At 36.8% G+C, this 21,496-nt stretch overlaps 1 protein-coding gene, 1 long non-coding RNA gene and 1 pseudogene across 2 annotated transcripts; 2 read left to right on the top strand and 1 right to left on the bottom strand.

Annotated features, from left to right (window-relative positions):
• Positions 1-6,355: 6,355 nt before the first annotated feature.
• Positions 6,356-13,515, top strand: LOC122654571 (annotated as a pseudogene).
• On the bottom strand, positions 13,325-21,484 carry LOC122654575. Its single transcript, XR_006331933.1, has 3 exons — positions 21,474-21,484; positions 19,810-19,889; positions 13,325-13,336 (listed from the first exon to the last, which is right to left on the bottom strand). It is a non-coding gene; the product is annotated as an uncharacterized LOC122654575 (long non-coding RNA).
• Positions 17,804-18,541, top strand: LOC122654574 (polygalacturonase non-catalytic subunit AroGP2-like). The gene is made up of 2 exons (XM_043848719.1): positions 17,804-17,904; positions 18,021-18,541. The coding sequence occupies exons 1-2, from the start codon at positions 17,854-17,856 to the stop codon at positions 18,516-18,518; spliced, it is 549 nt and encodes a 182-aa protein (XP_043704654.1). The 5' UTR covers positions 17,804-17,853; the 3' UTR covers positions 18,519-18,541.
• Positions 21,485-21,496: the final 12 nt, after the last annotated feature.

The raw sequence follows: 21,496 nt of genomic DNA, 5'->3' as shown, positions 1-21,496 counted from the left end.
TAAGAAGTCCCTACAGAACTTATTTCAGCCGCGATTCCTTCACAAGGGTTGCAATAGAGTTTTTGTTGATCACTTTCCTTATAGCGTGTGATTCTATGATTAGTGATTGTAAAGTTCATTAATTCAGGTCTTTTTGAAGTTCCCTCAGAGGGGGGGGGGGGGGGGGAGGAAGTAAGGAAGGCCCATGATCAGTTTTGAATGGTTTCCTAGAGGAAACATATTTAGAAAGTCATTGTATCAGTACCAGTATAACCAGGAGTTTGTCAGATCAGGCTAAGAAGTGTTAGTATGGGGAGGGCTCAAGTCCATGCCAACTTGATTGGAGAATGTCAGTAATGGGTTATAGTTGAGCTGCAGCAAATGCAGTCAACTGGTAAGTATAGCCCAATTTGCACAAAGTGCTCAGGTTTTATTCCAGGTTGGACTAACCAACCTAAACTTGGACAAAATCGAAACATTTCCAGGGTCCACAAACAAATCCCATAGACTTGGGCTACTAATTTTTGTAGACCAGCATCCCCATCCTCAGCATCTATTCCCATTTCCTTGTCAGACTCATCACCATTAGTTCGGAATTTTTCCTATTATCATCTTCAGTTCCTTCATCCTCTAAAGTTTCTATTCATACCAAATGGAAGAATAAATAAATAAAACAGGTGAAGATTGAATATGAACTCATTGTTGCACAGGAAATGAGCACTTACACCATAGAAACATCACAAGTATCATTGAAACGTTATAGAGTTAACTACACATAAAAGTTGAATAAAATCCAACTATGAATAATGGATCAATATGTCACTTGATTCACATAGGCATCAAGCAGATCTATTGTTGCTTTAAAAATACATTCTAAATCTTCCCAAAGAAACTGGTCTGCAGGAAGTGCAAGAAAGATGTTAATCCCAAGCTAAATTTTTTTTATCACATTCGCTGCAATCATGAAAGGAATATAATCCAATACCAAGATTTGAGTAATCAAAATAATAATAAGAATGGTTCATATACAAACACTCTTTTGATATTTAAATGTAGGAAAAGTGTTCTTTGTCCAGGAGCGTGGCTCCTATGCCTGCACGAGACCCAATCAACGCCCCCTTTTGGTTCACTCTATGGAGGGCAGAGAGGTCATTTAATAGGGAGGAGGAGAGAGACTGGCACAAGGGTGCAGGCACGGAAGCCACGCTCTTGGACAGGAAACTTTTTTACTTAAATATATAACACTTTTTTTGACTTGTTGCAACAATTGATACCACAAAGTAAGGATTTCTGTTGCAATCAAGGTTCTAAAACTCGGGTTTCGACTAGGTTTCGACCAGCCAAAAAACGAGTTCGTCTCGGTTTCGACCATATCTCGGTCGAAACCTAGGACTTTCTCCAGGCTAAACTCGAACCTTGGTTTCGAGGCCCAGAAGTTGTTTTTTTGCCCTAATTCTTATTGTGTTGCCTATTTTTAACATTTTAAACTCAATCCATGCATTAGTTTCACAAAGAGAACAATAAAAATATTACTTGTGGTTTTGATCCAAGTTTGATACTGTATATTGTTCTTGGACATAGAATAAGGTTTGACTGGAACATAACTCCTTCAATATAAATGAGATTTAAGCAATCTTGGATTTGTTAGAAAGCTTTGTTTTGATAGCTTTTCAACTTGTCAAAGATTGCTTAAATCTCATTTATATTGAAGGAATTATGTACCAGTCAAACTTAATTTGGTGTTCACAAATACTGTCAAAATCGCTTTGAATGAAAATATTTTTTTGGCCATCAGAACAAATGAATATATTATCGCACTTTTAGTTTTTAGCAATGTTTTACCATATTAAGATTTATGAAAATTTTAAATTTGAGAAAAACCCCAACATTAGAAAGTTAAAAATTACACGAAAATTCAGTTTTTGTTCTTGAACTGGGGGGTTGACTTTTTTTCCTTTTGGAATTTGATTTTTTAACTATTTTTATTGGATTCAAATAGGGGATATTTGCTTATTTATGAATAATATCTTAAGTAAATGAAATACAAATATAAATACAAATACAAAAATGAAATACAAATACAAATACAAAAACATTTACTTGTATTTACAAATACAATGTTTTTTGTATTTGTATTTGTATTTCATTTACTTAAATGATATTAGCCATAACTAAGTGTCTGTCCTGGTTTCTGGCAGTTTTTGGCATAAATACCTGTCTGTCCTAGTTTCGAGCCAAGTTTTCCCTAGTTTCGATAGATATATGTGTCGAAACCACTGAAATATGGTCGAAACCAGTCGAATCCAGGGATTTTATAAAATCCCCCTTCAACTCGTCTCGGAAACCTGGGAAACCGAGTTAACTCGGTGGTTTCAACAGGTTTCGGTTGAGTTTTTCTTCCATGGTTGCAATACCATGCTTTTGAAAAATTCCCAGATTCAAAGTTGCATTGTAATAGAGTGTCAGATATAACAATGAAAAAGAAGATAAAAGATTAACAAAACAATGAAGGAGAGAGACTGTACCTCTGGGACATACCATGCTCCAATCACACAACGGATGTGGCCTCTGACCAGTGAATCCAAACTACGAAGAAGATAGACGTAACCCATGCCTCCTCAGTCATACTTCGATGCCTTGACAAAGTCCTCCAGATAGCCAAAAAGGATGATGCTGATGTTATTGCGGCTATTTCTGAACAAGGCGTTGCCCAGCATGAACATTAGAAAGCTCCTCATCAACTGATCCTGGGTAGTCCTCGAGGAGCCGTTGGTCACCACCCTATTCTTCCAAGTGGCGTATAACCAATTGACGAAAGGCTTACTTGTGTTGGGATCCTTAACCACCAGCTGGGTAGTGCAGTCTCCATTTTACTCCCAACTGCTAGGCCTAAGTGTAACTGGTTTGTCCCTAAATGGCAAACCAGTGAAGAGATAGAAACAGAGGGGGATGATAGTCATCTCCCCATACGGTCGGTAGAATAAATGGGTAGATGGTCACCACCTCTCTCCTAGGTCACAAAGCAAATAGTTATCAAAGGGTCTGGCCATCAATTGGGCAAAGTCTTCAAACCATGTCTCCTTGACCCACTCTTGAACTGAGGGATAGAACTGGTCATAGCATTCAAGTACAAGGTTACAAGACAAGTACATCTTGAGTTGAAAGGGATCCTAGACACCAAATTGTACTAGTCAAAACATGGAAAAAGTTATAAATTGGTCATACATGTTAAGGCAGTAACCAAAAATATAGTATGGGGTTATACAGTGACATAAGCAGCAAAGACTGAGGTCATGGACGATGCCATGATGGGAGTTCAATCAGGACAAGCCCAAGGCATACCATGAAATGACTAAGGAAATGCCTATACAGGACAAAGTCATAGCCAAGCAAGAAATGACGATGGGCAAAATAGTTTGAAGGTTCAACAAATGATCTCCAAGACTCCAACAAGGAAGGGGTCACTCAGGCATTATATCAAACAAATGGATGCCGCCCCTTTTGGTCTTCTTAAAACAAAATTTCACTGCATGTGGAGTATCGTACCAAGCCACCAAAAAAAAAAAAAAAAGGATTGCACACAGCAAATGGAGGGACATATACCCAACCCATCAGCATCACACTAAAACCAAAGAAAAACTCAAAATAAAAAAAAAAAATTGGAGCAAATAGGTCAAGTGCAGTTGAGAAAATCGTCGAACACGTCACATGCATTATTGCACAAATAGTACAATATAGAGATAATGGAGTACAATGAAGAATGGGAGAGAAACGTTTAACTCATCGGACCAAATCCAGTTGCAGACGTGCGTAGTAGTGTTTTTTCAACACCATGCCTGTGTACCATGGAGCCCGGGCAAAGTCTTCTGCTTCCACTCCATTCTTCTTCTGCTTCTTTCTCAAGTCGAAGCTCATTCGACACAGTAACTTCTCCCTCTGGCTCTCAGAACGAAATCTCCTAACTCGGGGACCTATGAAAGCATCACCCCTTGAGGATTCAAGGCGTTTCCCTTTGTCTCGGGGCGCCATTGATGGAAACAAAGAAAAATAAGAAAACAAAAGAGAAAATGGAAAAGTTTCAGAAAAAACACCCAAATGTAGGGAGAGGGTACTCCAAAACACCTTCGGTTGAATGATATGGAGAGGTGAAAAGAGGAAATGAAGGGCGCAGATTTGTTGATGACGAACAAACCGTAAGTTAGCGTTTTAATTTTCAGAAAAATCTTGCACGGGCCACCCGAAGAGAGCCTAGGCTGAGATACCTGGCCCTTCGGGCGGGTATTTGGGCTGAAAATTTCTGGTCTTGAGTTAGGGTCAGGTTAGGGTTGAGGTCTCGGACTAAGTTCGGTGGTCCGATCCATTCTGATCCTATTTTAAATTATACTATAATATAAAAATCATCACACACATTTTGTTAAATAATATATTATATATGATGAGTGATATAATATATTTTATAATAATGTCATTTTATGTAAAATAAATAATTTTCTCCCGGCCCAACCCAGTCCAACCCAACCCAACCCATGCATCTATCCCTTTTCCTCCCCATAATCAAGACCAAATATGGTCACTCCGGCCCGACCCTGAGGACAGGTTAGGGTTGGATATTTCAAGCCCTGAGTCAGGATCAGGTCGCACCTACCCAACTATGAGGCCCCAGCCCAACCCATGTCGATCTTGTTGCAACCCTAATTTTGGTTTTAACTCATGCAGTGACATGTGTTAAATAGTGAGTATTATACTTCACCCGGCATAGTGACAGGAAGAAAACATTGTATATAGGTAGCAGACGGAATCACCCTTTCCTAGTTCTCAGGAAGTACACGGTTTCGAGAAGATACAGATCCACCGCTTTCCTGTTTCTTAGGGCTCGTTTCAGAGGACACAGACTCGCCACTTTGGCACTTTCCTCAGGAAATACGCGCATTACAGAGGATACGGACCCGTCATTTTCCAGTTTCTCAAGAAGTTAACATGTTTCCAGGGGTTATATGGACTCGCCAATTTCCAATTTCCAATTTCCAATTTCTTAGGAAGTCAAGAGTTTACTGTGTCAGGGGAATTTTTATTTTTTATTGTTTGGTTCGTTGAAGAAGTTAAACGTTCGCTATCCAGAAACGCAGGATAAATTTGAACCTTCTTGGGCAAGGTGCGCTTCTCTCTCTCTCTCTCCATCTCTCCTGAGAACCCATTATGTGGGTTTCCTGTTAATGTATGATTTTTTGGCTGCTGTTAGAAATCATTTGGATTTTTAGCTCTCGCTCTCTTACATCACAACTGCCAACTTCCATCATTGTTTGATATGATAGAAAAGAATTTAGGCTAGTCTTGCTACAATGGTTAACTAACAAACACACCTGCAATAAAGTTCTACTAGTCATCTTGCATAATTTGTGTCAGAATTTAGGAGAGTGAAGTATAATTAGCACCTCAACAATGTGGTGATTGTATATAATAAATGAATTTGTATTGGTCGTAGTAAATGGATTGAAACAAGTTGCATAACTTTGAATCATAGTTTTGACGGCGTCTGGGTGACCCAAGGCGTTGGAGGGGGTCCAGACGCAAGGTCACACCAACAAGGCATCCAAGGTGATGCTGTCTAGGCAACGCCTTGACAACTATTCTTGGAATATAACTCAGTCTAGTTGTTGATTTATAGATAAAATCAAATTGAGAGTGGTTAGTTGCAGTGGTGTGTCAATCGGATTTCCCCCTTCGCATTCGATGATCTTCAAGTTGCCATCAAAGGTATAGCAAGATTTCTTGCATAATGGCTATTGTATCAACATTTGACCATTACCCCAAGGGGGTTGCACAGTTGGCAAGGACCAATACCTCACAAATAAGAGGTCATGAATTCAACTCTCCTTGGAGAATAACTATTCCCCCCCCCCCCCCCCAAAAAAAATAATTTGTGACCGTTTTATTGACATGTTAATTATGTTGTTGATGTTGTTTCTATTGTTATAGTATTGGAATTTCGTATATGGATATGGTATTTTGGAAGATCAGTTTTTCTCTTTGTATTTTGCTATAGAAATTTATTGCTATGCATCACTTGGTGTTCTTATTATAAGAAGTTCTTTGCCTTACATTTTGCTTCAATATGTTAGTGATAAAATATTTGTTGCTTTATTTCATCTCATACTATTAAGGTTCTATTCTCTTGATTGATGTTCTTAATGAAATATAGACTAAATCATATATATAAATGCAACTTCTTTCATTCTTGATTTTTCTATGAAAATTTTGCCTACTCTCTTGCGTTTATATATTTTAAATAGTTTATGTTCTGTCTGTTCATTAACAGGTTCAGCTATATCTAAGGGTGATATTAGGACTCCAATTTTGGACTAGGTCCTTTTGGAACACTTCAGGTGCAAATGGTCTGTACTTAGATGCTAGAGTTTTCACAACATTTTTTGCAGTTGGGCCTACATCGATTCAAAATGTGATACAGCTAATAAGATTTGTATTGGACGTGCCGGAGCTAAGCCACCAAATTACAAATAGAAGAACAGAAAATTTGCAAACATGGATGCTCTTGAAGAATCAAAGAATGATATGAAAATCTGGAATTTTTCTACAACCATTTTTCTACATGAGTTTTCTACTTCGTCACACCTAATTTTGTTACTAGTTTTATCCATTTTCTGGGCTTGCAAGAGACGCACAATGCCTACCCTTGAAAATTCAAGACCAATATTGAAGAATACATATTTTTTATACTATAGGTCAACCCTCGTATCTTGCATAAGTTTGTCTTTCTGCGATCTACTCCTATTTGTGTTGAACTACATCTCTGGGTATAGACATGGTTGGTCTGATCTAAAGTTTTTTGCGCAATTTGATTTTGCATGCAAAACATTCACTTGGTTTGTGATCTTTGCTTACTTGCATATCCAATTTTCTCCTTCAAGTGAGCGTAGGTTTCCTATTCTACTAAGGATTTGGTGGGCCTTCTACTTCCTAATGTCTTGTTTCTATCTTGTTGTACATCTTGGTTTTTATTGGAAACATTTGTCATTACCATTCCTCTTATGGATCTCTGATGCTTTATCCACTATTTTTGGCTTATTCTTTTGTTATACTGGGTTGTTTGGCAAAGGGAGAGATGATAAAGATCTCCATCTTTTGGAGCCTCTTTTGAAAAGTGGGTCCAATAAAAGTAATGGTGACGACAAACATGGATCAGGTGTCGATGGAGAGAGTGTAACTCCTTATATAAATGCCAGTCTTTTAAGTATTTTTACTTTTGCTTGGATAGGCCCTTTGCTTGCACTTGGGTATAAAAAAACATTGAACCTTGAAGATGTTCCTCAGCTAGCCAATAGTGATTGTGCTGATGTAGTCTTTTCTCGTTTTGTAAATAAACTTGAATCTGATGGTAATGGTGGTCAGGTAAGCATACTCAAATTGGTGAAAGCACTGATTCTCTCAACGTGGAAAGAAATTCTATGGACTGCTCTATTCTCCATTGTATGCACATTAGCTTCTTATGTTGTACCATATCTTATGGACTCCTTTGTTCAGTATCTTAGTAGCCCTCAGCAAATAAAATATAAAGGCTATGTGCTAGTGTTTTTTTTTTTCTTTCGAAGCTCATATGGTGCGTCTCAGATAGACATTTATTCTTTCAATTACGAAAAATGTCAATTAGGATTCGTGCTGCCTTATTCTCAATAATCTATAAGAAGTGTTTTAGGCTTTCAAATCAATCAAAGCAAAGCTACACTAGTGGGGAGAACATTAATTTGATGAGTGTTGATGTTGAGAGGATTGCTCTCTTTAGTTGGTACTTACACAATATATGGAGGGTGCCTGTTCAGGTTGTTCTGGCATTATTGATCTTGTACAAGAACCTTGGGCTTGCTTCACTTGTAGCTTTTATTGCTACAATGATTTTGATATTAGCAAATGTTCCATTGGAAAAACTACAAGAGAATTTTCAGGGGAAATTGATGGATTCAAAGGATCAACGGATGAAGGTGACATCTGAGGCTCTGAGGAATATGAGGATTCTCAAGCTCCAGGGCTGGGAGATGAAGTTCTTGGATAAAATAACTGAGCTTAGGAACTGTGAAACAATATGGTTGAAAAAGTTACTTTATGCATCAGCTATGATTGCTTTTGTGTACTTGTCTGCTCCCATGTTCGTATCTATGGTTACTTTTGGGTTTTGTATGCTTATGAGAATTCCCCTAGAGTCGGGGAAGATTTTATCTGCACTTGCAACATTTGGGATATTGCAAAGGCCCATTTATAGTCTCCCAGACACAATATCCATGGTAGTTCAAACTAAAGTTTCCCTCAACAGGATAACCTCATTCCTTTGTCTCGATAATCTTGATCCAAATATAAATCAAAAGCTTCCCAAAGGTGGTGTCGATGTTGCAATTGAGATAGTTAAAGGGAATTTCTCTTGGGACCTTCATTCCCCTGATCTCATATTAAAAGATCTTAATTTTCGAGTGTACCATGGTATGAGAGTGGCCATTTGTGGCTCTGTTGGGTCAGGCAAGTCAAGTCTCCTCTCATGTATATTGGGGGAAATACCAAAAGAATCTGGAACCATTAAGTTGAATGGCACGAAGGCCTATGTTTCACAATCACCTTGGATACAGAGTGGCAAAATAGTAGACAATATATTGTTTGGTAGGGAGATGGATAATGAAAGGTACGAGATGATCCTTGAAGCATGTTCATTGAAGAATGACCTAGAACTATGTGCCTTTGGGGACCAAACTATCATAGGGGAGAGAGGGATCAACCTGAGTGGTGGGCAGAAGCAAAGAATCCAAATTGCACGTGCTTTATACCATGATGCTGATATTTATTTGTTTGATGATCCTTTTAGTGCTGTGGATGCTCACACAGGAACTCATCTATATAAGGTAGCTGCTCTTTGACCTCTACTTCCAAATTGTTTTTAATGAAATTGGCTTGAAGTTATACATCTCATTGCTTACATCCCAATTTTGTTCACTATAAATTGAGTTTGGTCTAAAAATTGATATAAGAAGACTGAAATCATGGTCATCTAATCAAAGAAAACATACAAACACGTGATATTGAGTAATGCATGTTCTTGCATAAAACTATGGTTTGATGTTACTTATTTCTATGAAAAACAATTTATTTTAATATATATGTATTTGGCTCCTTTAAGTAACCGGAAATTCTTTTTAAGTGCCTAAGTAACTGAACATGTAAACTTTTATGATAGGAGTGTTTGCTGGGAAGTTTAGGTTCAAAAACAGTAATTTATGTTACTCATCAAGTAGAATTTTTAGCTTCTGCTGATCTTATCCTGGTGAGAATATATCATCTTTCTTTCTCGATTTGAAATCCCTTAGCCGAGTTTGAAAGTGATTATTTATCTTCTCTTGTTTGACAGGTTATGAAAGATGGAAGGATTACTCAAGCAGGAAAGTACGAAGAAATTCTTAGTTCAGGAACTGACTTTATGGAATTAGTGGGTGCACATAAAAAAGCTTTGGCAGACCTTAATTCTATCGAACATGGGGTTGCATTGGATAATTTAATTAATGATGAGGAAGATGCTAATATGTTGTGTAACGAGAAATCTATTCAAGATGATGAGGAAAAGGAACCCAAAAACTACAAAACAAAAAAACAGGCTGGGCCAGAAGGGCAGCTTGTTCATGAAGAAAAGAGAGAAAAGGGTAGAGTTAGTCTTTCATTCTACTGGAAGTACATTACCGCCACATATAAAGGAGCTTTTGTACCATTAATATTGTTGGCACAAATTTTTTTTAATCTTCTCGAAATAGGCAGTAGTTATTGGATGGTGTTGGCTACTCCCATTTCAAGAGATATAAAACCTCGTGTTAGAGGATCCACTCTCATCTTTGTTTATGTTGCTTTGTTCTTTGGAAGCTCGTTGTGTGTACTTATAAGGTCAATGCTCATTGTAACTGTTGGATATAAGACATCCACTCTTCTCTTCAACAAAATGCATTTGTGCATTTTTCGTGCTCCCCTATCATTTTTTGATTCTACCCCCAGTGGAAGGATTTTAAATCGGGTTAGTAAATTTGCATATTTACTATTGGTATCAAATTGATCTTGTTTGATCATCATAACAATTAATATAAATTTAGATTTTAAATAAACTCTATTTTGTACACAGGTATCCATTGATCAAAGTGCAGTTGATACTTCTATTCCACGTCAAACTGAAGAAGTTCTTATCTCAATCATAGGATTCCTGGGAACTGCTGCAGTAATGTCACAGGTTGCATGGCAAATGCTAATAGTTTTTATTCCGATGACTGTGACATGCATCTGGTACCAGGTAATTCTATAGCTACTCCAACTTCTCATGATTAAAATTTCAAATCGAGCGTAGCCATATATTTCCCATGATTAACAGACCATAATACAAGTTGGTTCAATATTTGTTTGATGTGTGAATTCTGAATTTCTTTTATTCACAACAAAATTGATTTAGTGGTAGATGCATGTTGAAGTGTGAAAGTGTTGATTTAAACCTTCACATTCTTCTTGAATTTATAGAGATTATATATAAGAATTCAATTTTCCCAATCACATATTTTCATGTAAATTAATGCAAAGTTGTAATCTATTTACAAATTTGTTTGAGAAGAAAGGAGCAAACAAGGCCAATATTCAAAGTACAAAGTGCACTTAAAGCGACATGGCTGCGCTTTTGATATGCATAAAAATATTTTAGACATGTACTGACAAAAGTATAGTATGGTCTATTAGTTCTTTTGGTAGCTCCGCCGATTGGAGCTCATACGAAAATAAAGTTAACAATTAATAAAGAGAGAAGGTTTTCTAGTTTGACAGTCTATAGATTTAAGTATGATCAGGTGCATAAATCTGCTATGTGGAAGATTGGATTGGGTTGAAATTTTGTGAACAAGTAGACACCCAAAGTCCATTGTCATATGTCAAGTTTCATCCCAAATGGATGGTCGGCCATGTGGCGAAACAAATCATTGAAAAATCTACAGATTTGATTTGGGTGCAAGGGACAATTGAGGAGGTGCATGGACATACATGGGAGGGAAAGGCATTACCTGGGGAGAGGGTAAATGATTGAATTTGGATCCGCAATTTAACATGGGGTTGATCCAAACCATCTCCAATGTATGCAATGGTCAAATATACCATTTGATCCTTCCAAGGATGGAATTAAGTGTCTCGACCTATTACCTAGTCTGCCAAATTTGTAAATAATAAATTAATGAATAATTTCTCATTCTTGCATTAACTAGATAATAAATTAGTTAATAACTACGAAAATAAATTAGTTTATACTTTTTAAAATGATAAATTTGTAAATGATTTTAAATTAGTAAATGGTAAATTAATAAATAACTCTTGAAACTTGAAAGCTAAAATATTAAGGATTAAAGGAAAATGTCCATTGCAAGGCCTGATCGGGGGCCTTGTCTTAATCATTGGTCAAATTTTGGACCCAATCTCTATTGCATGGCCTATCATGCTAGGACTTCTACCACCATGAAAAAGTACTTACACGGTCTAATCAATGAACCATTGTAGTTTAAATAGAGTGGTCGATTCCCTGAGAGATAAAAAAAACTGTCATCTGAAGTCTATAGCGATGGATTTGTGGTCTATGGCAGCGCAAAAAACTTCCACCATAGAGAACATTTCTTGTAGTGCCTTATTTACAATGGTTGAATTGAAGTTGCCCAAAGCTATGAAAGTTGAATTTTCAGCCAATCAGAGCTCAAACGTGATAGATGAATAAGTGGTGATTTGGACAACCCACATCAGTAAATTTGAGCCCCATGGAATTGCCATGTGATAGATATTTGGGCAGTTAATAGAAGTGTATCTAGGTGAACTGCCATGTGAACTGGTGCTGCATTATTAATTAGTTAATAGTTTTCAATGGGAAATCTTCTTCTTCCTTCCTTCCTTTCCATCTTTCGTTTACACTTCCCTTCTTTTGTTCGCATCCCTCTTTCTTTACAAAGTAAAGCACGTGGCCTATGCGTTTGGCTAAGCATGCAAAAGCATTGCACTTACTCAAAGTACCTATAGGCTACACTATGCTGCATTTTGTGTTGAACTATACATTCTTGTGCCTTGGTGACAGTGAATAAGGTCATATTGTCTAGTCCATCATTAGAAATTTAGGTTTAGTAAAAAATATTGAATATGGACATATGCGGCCAATTATTGAATTTGAAATTGGATATTATAATTAAAAACTCAGTAAAAAAGAAAAAAGTAAACAGGTACCACAAATTTTCAGATATAGTTACGTTCATCTTCAGTAAACTTTTTACTCAACAATTTGGGGATAGAAAGTTTGGGATATAGTCAACATGCATACAATGTATATTATTCAATCAACATTTATTAAAATTAGTAATACTTACCATTCAAAAGAGAACAAAACGGAATAAATAATTACCTACAGTTTTATTCATGATAAATTGATCATAGTGTCACTATCAACCATCTAAACATAAGCACCTGACATTAGAAAATCTCTCATTAAAAATGAAGCCTATATCATTTTCTCAGCTATAGATTCGGTACACTTTTTTTTTATACCTTGTACCTAATTTTTTTTTTTTTTTGCAAACCTTGACTTGTAGCGATACTATAGATCTGCAGCACGAGAACTCTCACGACTGGCTGGAGTATGCCAGGCTCCAATTATACAACATTTTGTTGAATCTAGTTTAGGTTCAACCATAATTAGGTGCTTTGATCAAGAAGAGAGGTTTATGGACACAAATTTCAAGCTGGTGGACAAGTATGCCCGACTCAAATTTCATCTCTCTGGTGCAATGGAGTGGTTATGTTTCCGCATGGATATGTTGATGTGTATCACATATGTCATCTCTTTGGTTTTCTTAATTTCAGTGGCTAAGGGAGTACTCAATCCTGGTAAAAACTTGAACTTGAGATCTTACAAAATCATCTTTTAAGGCAACCATAATTGATTACTCACATGAAGGCATGATTGTGAATTTATTTTGTTTTTTTTTTTTGTTCCTTCTCTTGAAGGTGTTGTGGGTTTGGCAGTCACATATGGGCTTGGTCTTAGTATGTATGGGGTCGTATGGGATCTTAGTATACTTGAGAATAAAATCATATCTGTTGAGAGAATACTACAGTATGCTTGCATCCCTAGTGAACCGCCACTCTTGGTAGAAGAAAATAAACCAGGTCGTGAATGGCCATCGCAAGGGAAAGTTGATTTTGTTGATCTGCAGGTAATTGCCAATTTGGATTCCTCAAAGTCTTTACCTCCTTGTTTTATGGAATAACCCTCTGAAGCATAATGTTGCTGGATAGTTCTTCCTTTTATAGAATTCTGCTAAGCACTATGGTTTAATTATTTAATATGCATGCAGGTTCGGTATGCCCCACACCTTCCTCTTGTCTTGCGAGGTCTCACATGCACTTTCCCTGGAGGGAAGAAGATTGGAATTGTTGGGCGAACGGGAAGTGGTAAATCAACTCTCGTACAAGCTCTCTTCCGCATGCTTGAACCTGTAGCTGGTCAAATTTGGATAGATGGTATCAACATCTCCAAGATTGGACTTCATGACTTGAGATCAAAATTGAGCATCATCCCACAAGACCCAACAATGTTTGAGGGGACTCTAAGAAACAATCTTGACCCGCTTGAAGAGTACACTGATGAACAAATCTGGGAGGTATGTTGTTTTTCATCTGGTGATTAATAGTTAATCCTTGACAAAGATAGGATGGGCATATCGTCTATGTACTGATAATTCATACACAAAACAAACACATCATAATTGACTGGTTGGGACATATATCTCTATGAACTCTTTTCTTACAGTCATTTTTTTTTTTTTTATTCAATTTTTATATCCTTCCATTAAGTTATCGAAATCATTTCATTGGACGGATGCATTGGATAATCTTTTGCCCAAGTTTGGCCTAAGAAATTATCTTAGTTGGAACCTAGGAAGTGGACTATTTTTAATGCTATGTTTTCCATTTTCACTGAGCACCCCTTTGCTTATTTATTTCATCTTTTTTTCATAGTTTGTTTTTAATGGTTAGTTCTGCATCATCTTGAATTATCAAGCAAGGTGGTAAGTTGACATGGACCTTTTAATTGTCTTAGGCTTTGGATAAATGTCAACTTGGTGATGAAGTTAGAAAGAAAGAAGGGAAGCTTGATTCTGCAGGTTGGTTTCTTATCATATTCACTCTGTATCAAAGTTCTAAAGTTGCTCAACATCCATTTATCTATTCAAGCAATATTGTATGATGTATATACTTGTAATGAACAATCTACACTCCTATCCCCCAACCCCTTTTCTGACAAGAAGTAAGAGAAGAAAAGTTAATAAAATAAGATCCTAAATAGTTAATCCATTTTCATGTGATGGCTGTCACAGTGACTGAGAACGGAGAGAATTGGAGCATGGGTCAAAGGCAACTATTCTGTTTAGGGCGGGTATTACTTAAGAGGAGCAAAGTGTTAGTACTCGATGAAGCTACTGCATCAGTGGATACTGCAACTGACTATCTAATTCAGCAAACGCTTAGTCAACATTTCTCAGGGTCTACTATCATCACAATTGCACATAGGATAACAACAATTCTTGATATCGATATGGTCCTTCTCTTGGATAATGGTTAGTGGCTAGTAATTAGTACACCATACATAAATGAGTTCTGTTGAGTTTGGTAATACATCTTCTCATTCTTTTCTAGTGCTTGCCTAATCAGATTGACATGCTTTCGTGTTTTAAACAGGCCTTATACTCGAATATGATTCCCCAGCCAAATTACTAGAGACCAAGTCCTCGTCATTTGCGGAGCTTGTTAAGGAGTATACTCGAAGATGCAGTTCATAGTCTTTTGAAATGTTAAATAAGTGAGTTTGGACTGTCCAAAGTAAGTTAGCTGCATTAGACTGAGAAGGTGAATTGTTATTTTTAGTATAACAAAATTTTGTTAGGAAATCGATGTTGTCCGTAATCATTTCAGTTGGCATTGGCATAGAGTTGAAGTGTTGGGGGTAGAAAATAATATGAGAAGGGGAAAAAAAAAAGAGAGAGATTTTCTTTATGCATGTGTATAAATCTTGGGTGAAGTTTAATAGTCCAACGGTATTTTTAAACTACCACAAATATCTAAGACATGGCACATTGAATAGAGTTGAAATTTTGTGGACAAATAAAACCCAATGTCCCCTACTCACATGTCAAGTTCTAGCTAAAATGGAGTTTGCCGAGTGGAAAAATAAATCTTTGAAAATCCACTAAAAATGTAATATTTTCAAAAGAAATGAACAGGTTAAAATAAAGGTGAATCTGCCAATACATGAGGGTATATGCTTGAATCCGAGTCTAAAATGTGACATGTGGCCAACCCTAGACCATTTTTCAAATATCCATATGAGTGAAATTCCACCTCATCCTTTCATGTGGCAAAAAATGGTGTTGGTCTAGAAATGCCCTCTATGTCTACTATTCAAAAACTTTTGCTATAAAGCTTACAGAACATTTGGCTTGTTAGTGCATTAGACATATCTTAATTATCTATTGCCAAAATCTTCTTGATAATAACTGCGTTATCTTTTCTATGCCTAATTTGTTCTTACCAATTCTTGCTAAGATTAAATGTCTAAGCTTCCCCTCCTCTCAAACTTTTCCTTCCATGGTCATGCATTTTGATCCCAAAAATCTCAAATCTAGTTCCTAGTGTAGCAATTTGACCTGTTCTTAGAACAAACCATATGGCAAGTTATCCTGAACTCAAAAACATATGGCTTAGTTTCTTCACAAAAAAATAAATAAATTTTCTTCTTAATTAAATAAAACTTCAAGACATCAACTTTTTCATCGATGTGTTTTTGTTTCATAATTTTTTTAACATCCCAATTTCTTAGTCTCCTCTTTTTTTTTTTTTTATCACATTACCTTTTTAATAATTTAGTTGTTCTCAATATCTTCCTTATTTATGAGTTGAGTTGGACATAGAGAGTTGAGATGTCTTAAGGAAGGGTAAGGTCATACCTGACCTTATCCTACCTTTGTAGTGAGGCTTACCAATCACAATAATTTAGGTCTTCCGTGGTTGAAAAGATCATACAAAAAAATGCGAGTCCAATGGATCTACAAGCTTAAACAAAAATAAAAATAAAAATCTTCTATAGTTCACTCAATCAAATATACTAAGGCAGTGTTTGGTATGCATTTTTGGAATGCATTCCAAGTCAATTTCGCATTCTCAGATGATAAAAATAGTTAATTTTATTGCCCGAGATTGCGAAATCGACCTAGAATGCATTCCAAGAATGCATACCAAACACAGCTTAAATATTTACCACATGGAGGGCTCCTCTATTGAAATTGGTTGTTTGGATGGAAGAGTAGCCATGTGCGAAAAGTACATTGGAATAAAACCTTGCAAATAGATGGATGACAATGTGGAGATTAACTCCACAAAACTTAAGTTCTAACTAAGCTGCCTTATCAGAGCAATAGTTTCCTCCATCGCCCAAATATTGATCATGTGGCAAATCAAGTGAGCCCCGGTGGCGGTCAAGGTTTTCCTACTCGAATTTCAAATTTAGGCCTATTGGATTTGACCATGTGGCAAAACAAGACTTTAAATGTCAATTATACAACAAGCTTTTGTGAAAATAGTTAAAACTAATGGATAGCTAAAAATGAAAGGGAAAATGTCAATACAAGGGAGTGTAAGATTCAAATTTCACAAACGGCCAAACTGCACTCCATTATGCAACAATTGGAAATTTTAATTTTGTTGTATAAGGCCCTTTTACCTAATAAAGCAAATTGATTCAAACTAATCTGACTTTTCCTTATGTTTTATTAATAGTTTGAAAGACAGTTTTCCTCCGCCCATAGAAGACAGTTCACCCACCATCCTAGGGTTCACAAGCCCCTCCTAAGGTTTTAATATGTTCTAAAATACCCTTCTGATACCCATTCCTGCCCTCTCACGCCCCTTAGTGAATGGGATCAGTGGAGGGAAACTCGATCCTAGTTTAAATGTTGTTTGAAGAAGTGTCGAAAATTGTTTTACAAATTTAGCTTAGTTGAATAACAATGATTGCTCAAAACTTCCAAGATATTAATGCAAAAACTATCCCATCAAATTACATACCCACATCAACCCTTACCTCAAGATTTTGAATGCAATAATTACCCCTTGAACCCAGTAGTTCTTCTTCTTCTTCACTTCTACTATCAGCTGATATCTTCAGGCATCAGCTTTGAAGAACTTGATGGAGAATTTTGCAGAGGGGGTTGAAACATGACGAAAGGTAATCTGATCTCCTAACAACTCATATGTTGCAACTTGAGTACTCATTCTTCGGCGGTGGATTTAGGGTTAACTTCTGTTCAATTATAGGGGTTTTCATCATGGTAGAGGTTGTTAACACCAGGGGTTGTTTTCTTTCCATATTTCTGGTCATGTATACCATTAAGATTAAGTTCTTGAAGCTTTTCTTTGACTATTATGGTTAACCTTCACATGAAAAGCTTGGAAGATAAGAAAATAGAATAAGAATAATACTTGTGAGAATGACCTAGAATTGAGGGCCAATCTTGGTATTTAAAAATTTGAGGACTAAAGGACAATTAGAAGTTTGCTTTAATGTTAGTCATAAAAGAAAAGTTTTTTCACTTTTTCACATAATAAATTGGGAAATTACTGAATAACATATGACCATTTTGGGGACGGAAAAAACTTCGCCCTTGTATTGAAATTTTCCCATATAAATTCAAACATCCTCTTCTCCTTGCAACATATCCAACTCATTCCAACAAAGGCACAAATTCAACTCATTTTGTTCTCTCTTTCAGTTCCTCCATGATGCACCCCATTCTGTTGCTTGGACTTCTGATAGTAGCATACCATAGTGTAAGGAAAATAATGTTTTTATGTTATCCATTCAACTCAACATGGTTATTTTTTGTTTTTGTTTTATCTTTCTTATTTGGTTGTTATATTCCCCCCCCCCCCAAATGAAATTGCAGGGTTCTCAAGCTGAAAATGCATTCTCACAATACTGGGAAGATCATATTGATCTTCCACAGCCTCCATATTGGTTAGCTGCAAAAGCTTCTCCATTAAGCTCGCATCAGGTAGCAGTGTTTATGAAACTTATGGAAGAAAATGAATTGCCCTCCCACCAGCATTCATTCTGTAAGCAGGCTAATGTTGCTTGTTCTACAAATGCACTGATGAAGAAGACAACTAATGACACAACACTACCACCAATAGCCCAGTGGAATGCTGCAAAAGTGGAATATGAAAACATACCAAAAGAAATACCTCTATCAGTTGCCAACCAAGGGGGATTGCCATATTTCCGAGAATCAATGGTGAGAGAGGGAGGTTTCATGCCTGTCCCTGATCTAAGGGACCCAATTGCATATAAATCATTCTTGCCGCGACCTCTAGCATTAAAAATTCCATTTTCATTTTCACGGATCGAGAAAGTAAAGAAGATTTTTGGTGTGGTGGATGAGTAAAAAATGGATGAATATATTCGAGACACCCTTGAGATATGTGAGAAGAGACCTATTCAAGGCAAGCAGCATACTTGTGTGACTTCCGCTGAAGATCTCATTGATTTTGTTGTCGAGAAATTAGGGCATACTGTACACTTATGGAGTACTGAGAGCATCAAAGGATCTTGTGAGAATGTCTTAATTGGAGCTGTGAAACTCATCTATGGAAACCTCTCAGAACCACCAGCCTTGTGTCATAGTCAACCATTCTTATTTCAAGTCTATTACTGCCATATTTTACACAAAGTAAAAGTATATGCAGTTGATATACATGTTAGGAAGAAAGTGAATCATGCGATCATAGCATGCCACCATGACACATCAACATGGAATCCAAACCATCTTGCTTTTAAGCTGCTAGGTTATGGCCCAGGCCTAATTGAAGTCTGTCATTGGATAAATGAAAATGGAGTGATCTGGACAAAGACCACTCTAGGTTGAGCAGTATTTGAAGATTTCAATATCATCCAGTGCTCTTGTTTGTGTTGCGTGTTATAGCTTACGTTATTTGAAGGATAAATAATGACATTTTTTGTGACAAAGTCTTTTTCTTTTTCTTTTTTTTTAATTATTTCAACACTCCATAAGTTCTAGCTGTGAGAATACATCATAAAAAGTGTCATAGACTTTCCGTTTCTTCCACTGACCAAAAGGAAGAAAAATAAACCAACAAACCTTAAACGGATACAAATTCTGTGTCAGTGTAGTGGATATCCATCCATTTCCAAAACCAAGTTCAGTGATTAACTTGAAAATAGAAAAGAAGCATGTAAAGCAGCCAATACCATAGCATCAAACTAATGGAAATGACAGAGTTACCAAGAACACGAACTTAATCAAGTTGTTGACACGGAAAAAGTTTTGGATGATAGTCTATCATTTAGACTTGGGGATTACAGAACTACTAAGTTCTGAAATTCTCATAAGATCCCCAGACCAGTGAATCATGCATCCAGTCATCAGGTTTATATGTAGGAAAACAACCTCTCATATGAAGAAAATGAGAATGCAACCAGAACTTGGGTACAAAACAGGGGTGCCACAGGCACTTGAAGTTGGAATATACTGACCTCTTTCTGAGGAAAAATAAAGTAGAAAACAATACAGATAGAAAAGCCAAGGAATCCACCTGAAACCCCCTTGGAATCCACCAAGTCTAACCCGAGAATCCACTCAGACTTGCAGAAAAGCAGAACTGTGTTGACTCATAAAATGGCGGGGGGGGGGGGGGGAGGGTTAAGCCATTAGGAACCGGAATGGACCAACTCATGGATTGATTTGGACTGGACTGGACCAAATCCTAACTGAAACTGAAGACAGAATTAAAAACAACTAAACACAGCTATTCAACCAGCCTTGGTAGACTCCTAATCCATGTAGGGCTTTAACAAACATTCAAATATCAAGCTGGAAAAAACAACTCCTGATCCAGACATGACTTAGGACAGAATTACATTCAGGAAAAAAAAACCTACTAAAATAACCCCAGATTTTTGGAACAATGAATTGCTTTTAACTGTACAAAGCAATTCAATGTTGAGCACTGGCAGACATCACAATTTTTTTTTCAAACTTCAGATAATTGCGGTCACATTGAATTCCCCAGTAAACAGCATAGGAGAGCATTTGTTAAGCTCATCCATCACCCCAACTAGGCCACGCTGTTTGCATTCGCAAATACCATTGAAACCCAAACAGCCTAAAAAATGCACCCACAGCTCTTACCACTAAAAATCTGATGAAGATATTTTATTCCTAAGCTTAACAAAACAAGCTGGTGCAGGACAGGTTTGAGAAACCAAGAAAATAATCCTAATAGAAAGGTAGGAAGGCTGGTAAGGGTATCCAACTCATATATCTCAGCATACATGCAGAAATTCTTAACAAGTATAGCCATAAATAAAGAAATAAAGAAATTATATGTTTCATGCTAAGTATGCAAAGGAAAATTTAATAAGAGAGACATGATAGATCTTTTTTTTTTTTTCTGTCCCATGGGTTAGAAGGCTGTGACTAAGTGTTGAATCACTACCTAACTCCAAAGATTGTGTCCACAAGGCCTCCTTGTTGTTGGTAGAAGAATATCCAAGGTATTTGGGGGCTGAAGTTGAGATAAAAATTGGAAAATTTGGGACCGATTCAAGAACTGGTAAGGAATTTAGCAATAATCATGTCTAGGTGAGGAGGGGAAATTGGTTCTTAGAGATTTGGCTAAGGAGGGGGTCAAGGGAAATTTGGGATACACATCTTTCATCACAATCGTCCTATTTCAGCCAAAGAAATATAATTTATTGGGGTTTATGGGCTGTTGTAGCTGAAAGAACAAATGGAATGCTCTAAGGAAATGAAAATGGAGGTTGGAAGAAATATAATGGAACAAACAACAATGGATTTGGGGGATCAAACAAGGATGGTTTGCTGTAGCTATAGAGTTTGAAAGAGAAAAAGAGCGGATAGAGGAAGAAGATAGACAAGAAAGAAGAAGATCATCTTGGCTTCACACCATCTTGGATAGAGTCACTCATGCTGCAGAAAAGAAAGTAATCTCACAAGTTCCAATATCTTCCATCCATTCCTTCTCTTCTCATGATGAGTACAAAGGGCCTCATAACATTGCACAACAAAAAAAACAGTTATTTCCTAAAATAACTACCATATAACTATATATTAAACCTTTAAACAGTTATTTTTTTAAATAACTACCCATATAACATAAATCCTTGAGTGATGTGATTCTCCACGGGTGGGAAGAATTCACCTTAGATGAAAATAGGCTCTAGTATCTCTCTAATAAATCACAGTTACGGTGCTGAAGCTCGTCCTCTTCTTTTCTTGGTAATGGTAGTAAAGGAGGGCAAGAAGATGAGAAAGTACAAATGTCAGTTGGGTTTGGGCTAAAATTAGGGACTGATCCACGAGAAAATGAAGTGGCAGGTGTG

Source organism: Telopea speciosissima, chromosome 3, assembly GCF_018873765.1.
Source record: "Telopea speciosissima isolate NSW1024214 ecotype Mountain lineage chromosome 3, Tspe_v1, whole genome shotgun sequence".
Classification (NCBI taxonomy): Eukaryota; Viridiplantae; Streptophyta; class Magnoliopsida; order Proteales; family Proteaceae; genus Telopea; species Telopea speciosissima.
The sequence above is the reverse complement of the archived record's forward strand: the minus strand, read 5'-3'. Positions and strand labels throughout refer to the sequence as shown.

Coding starts and splice junctions, on each gene's coding strand:
- LOC122654574 (XM_043848719.1), top strand. CDS start 17,854: ATGATGCACCCCATTCTGTTGCTTGGACTTCTGATAGTAGCATACCAT. Junction 17,905..18,020: donor TGATAGTAGCATACCATAGT/GTAAGGAAAATA, acceptor ATGAAATTGCAG/GGTTCTCAAGCTGAAAATGC.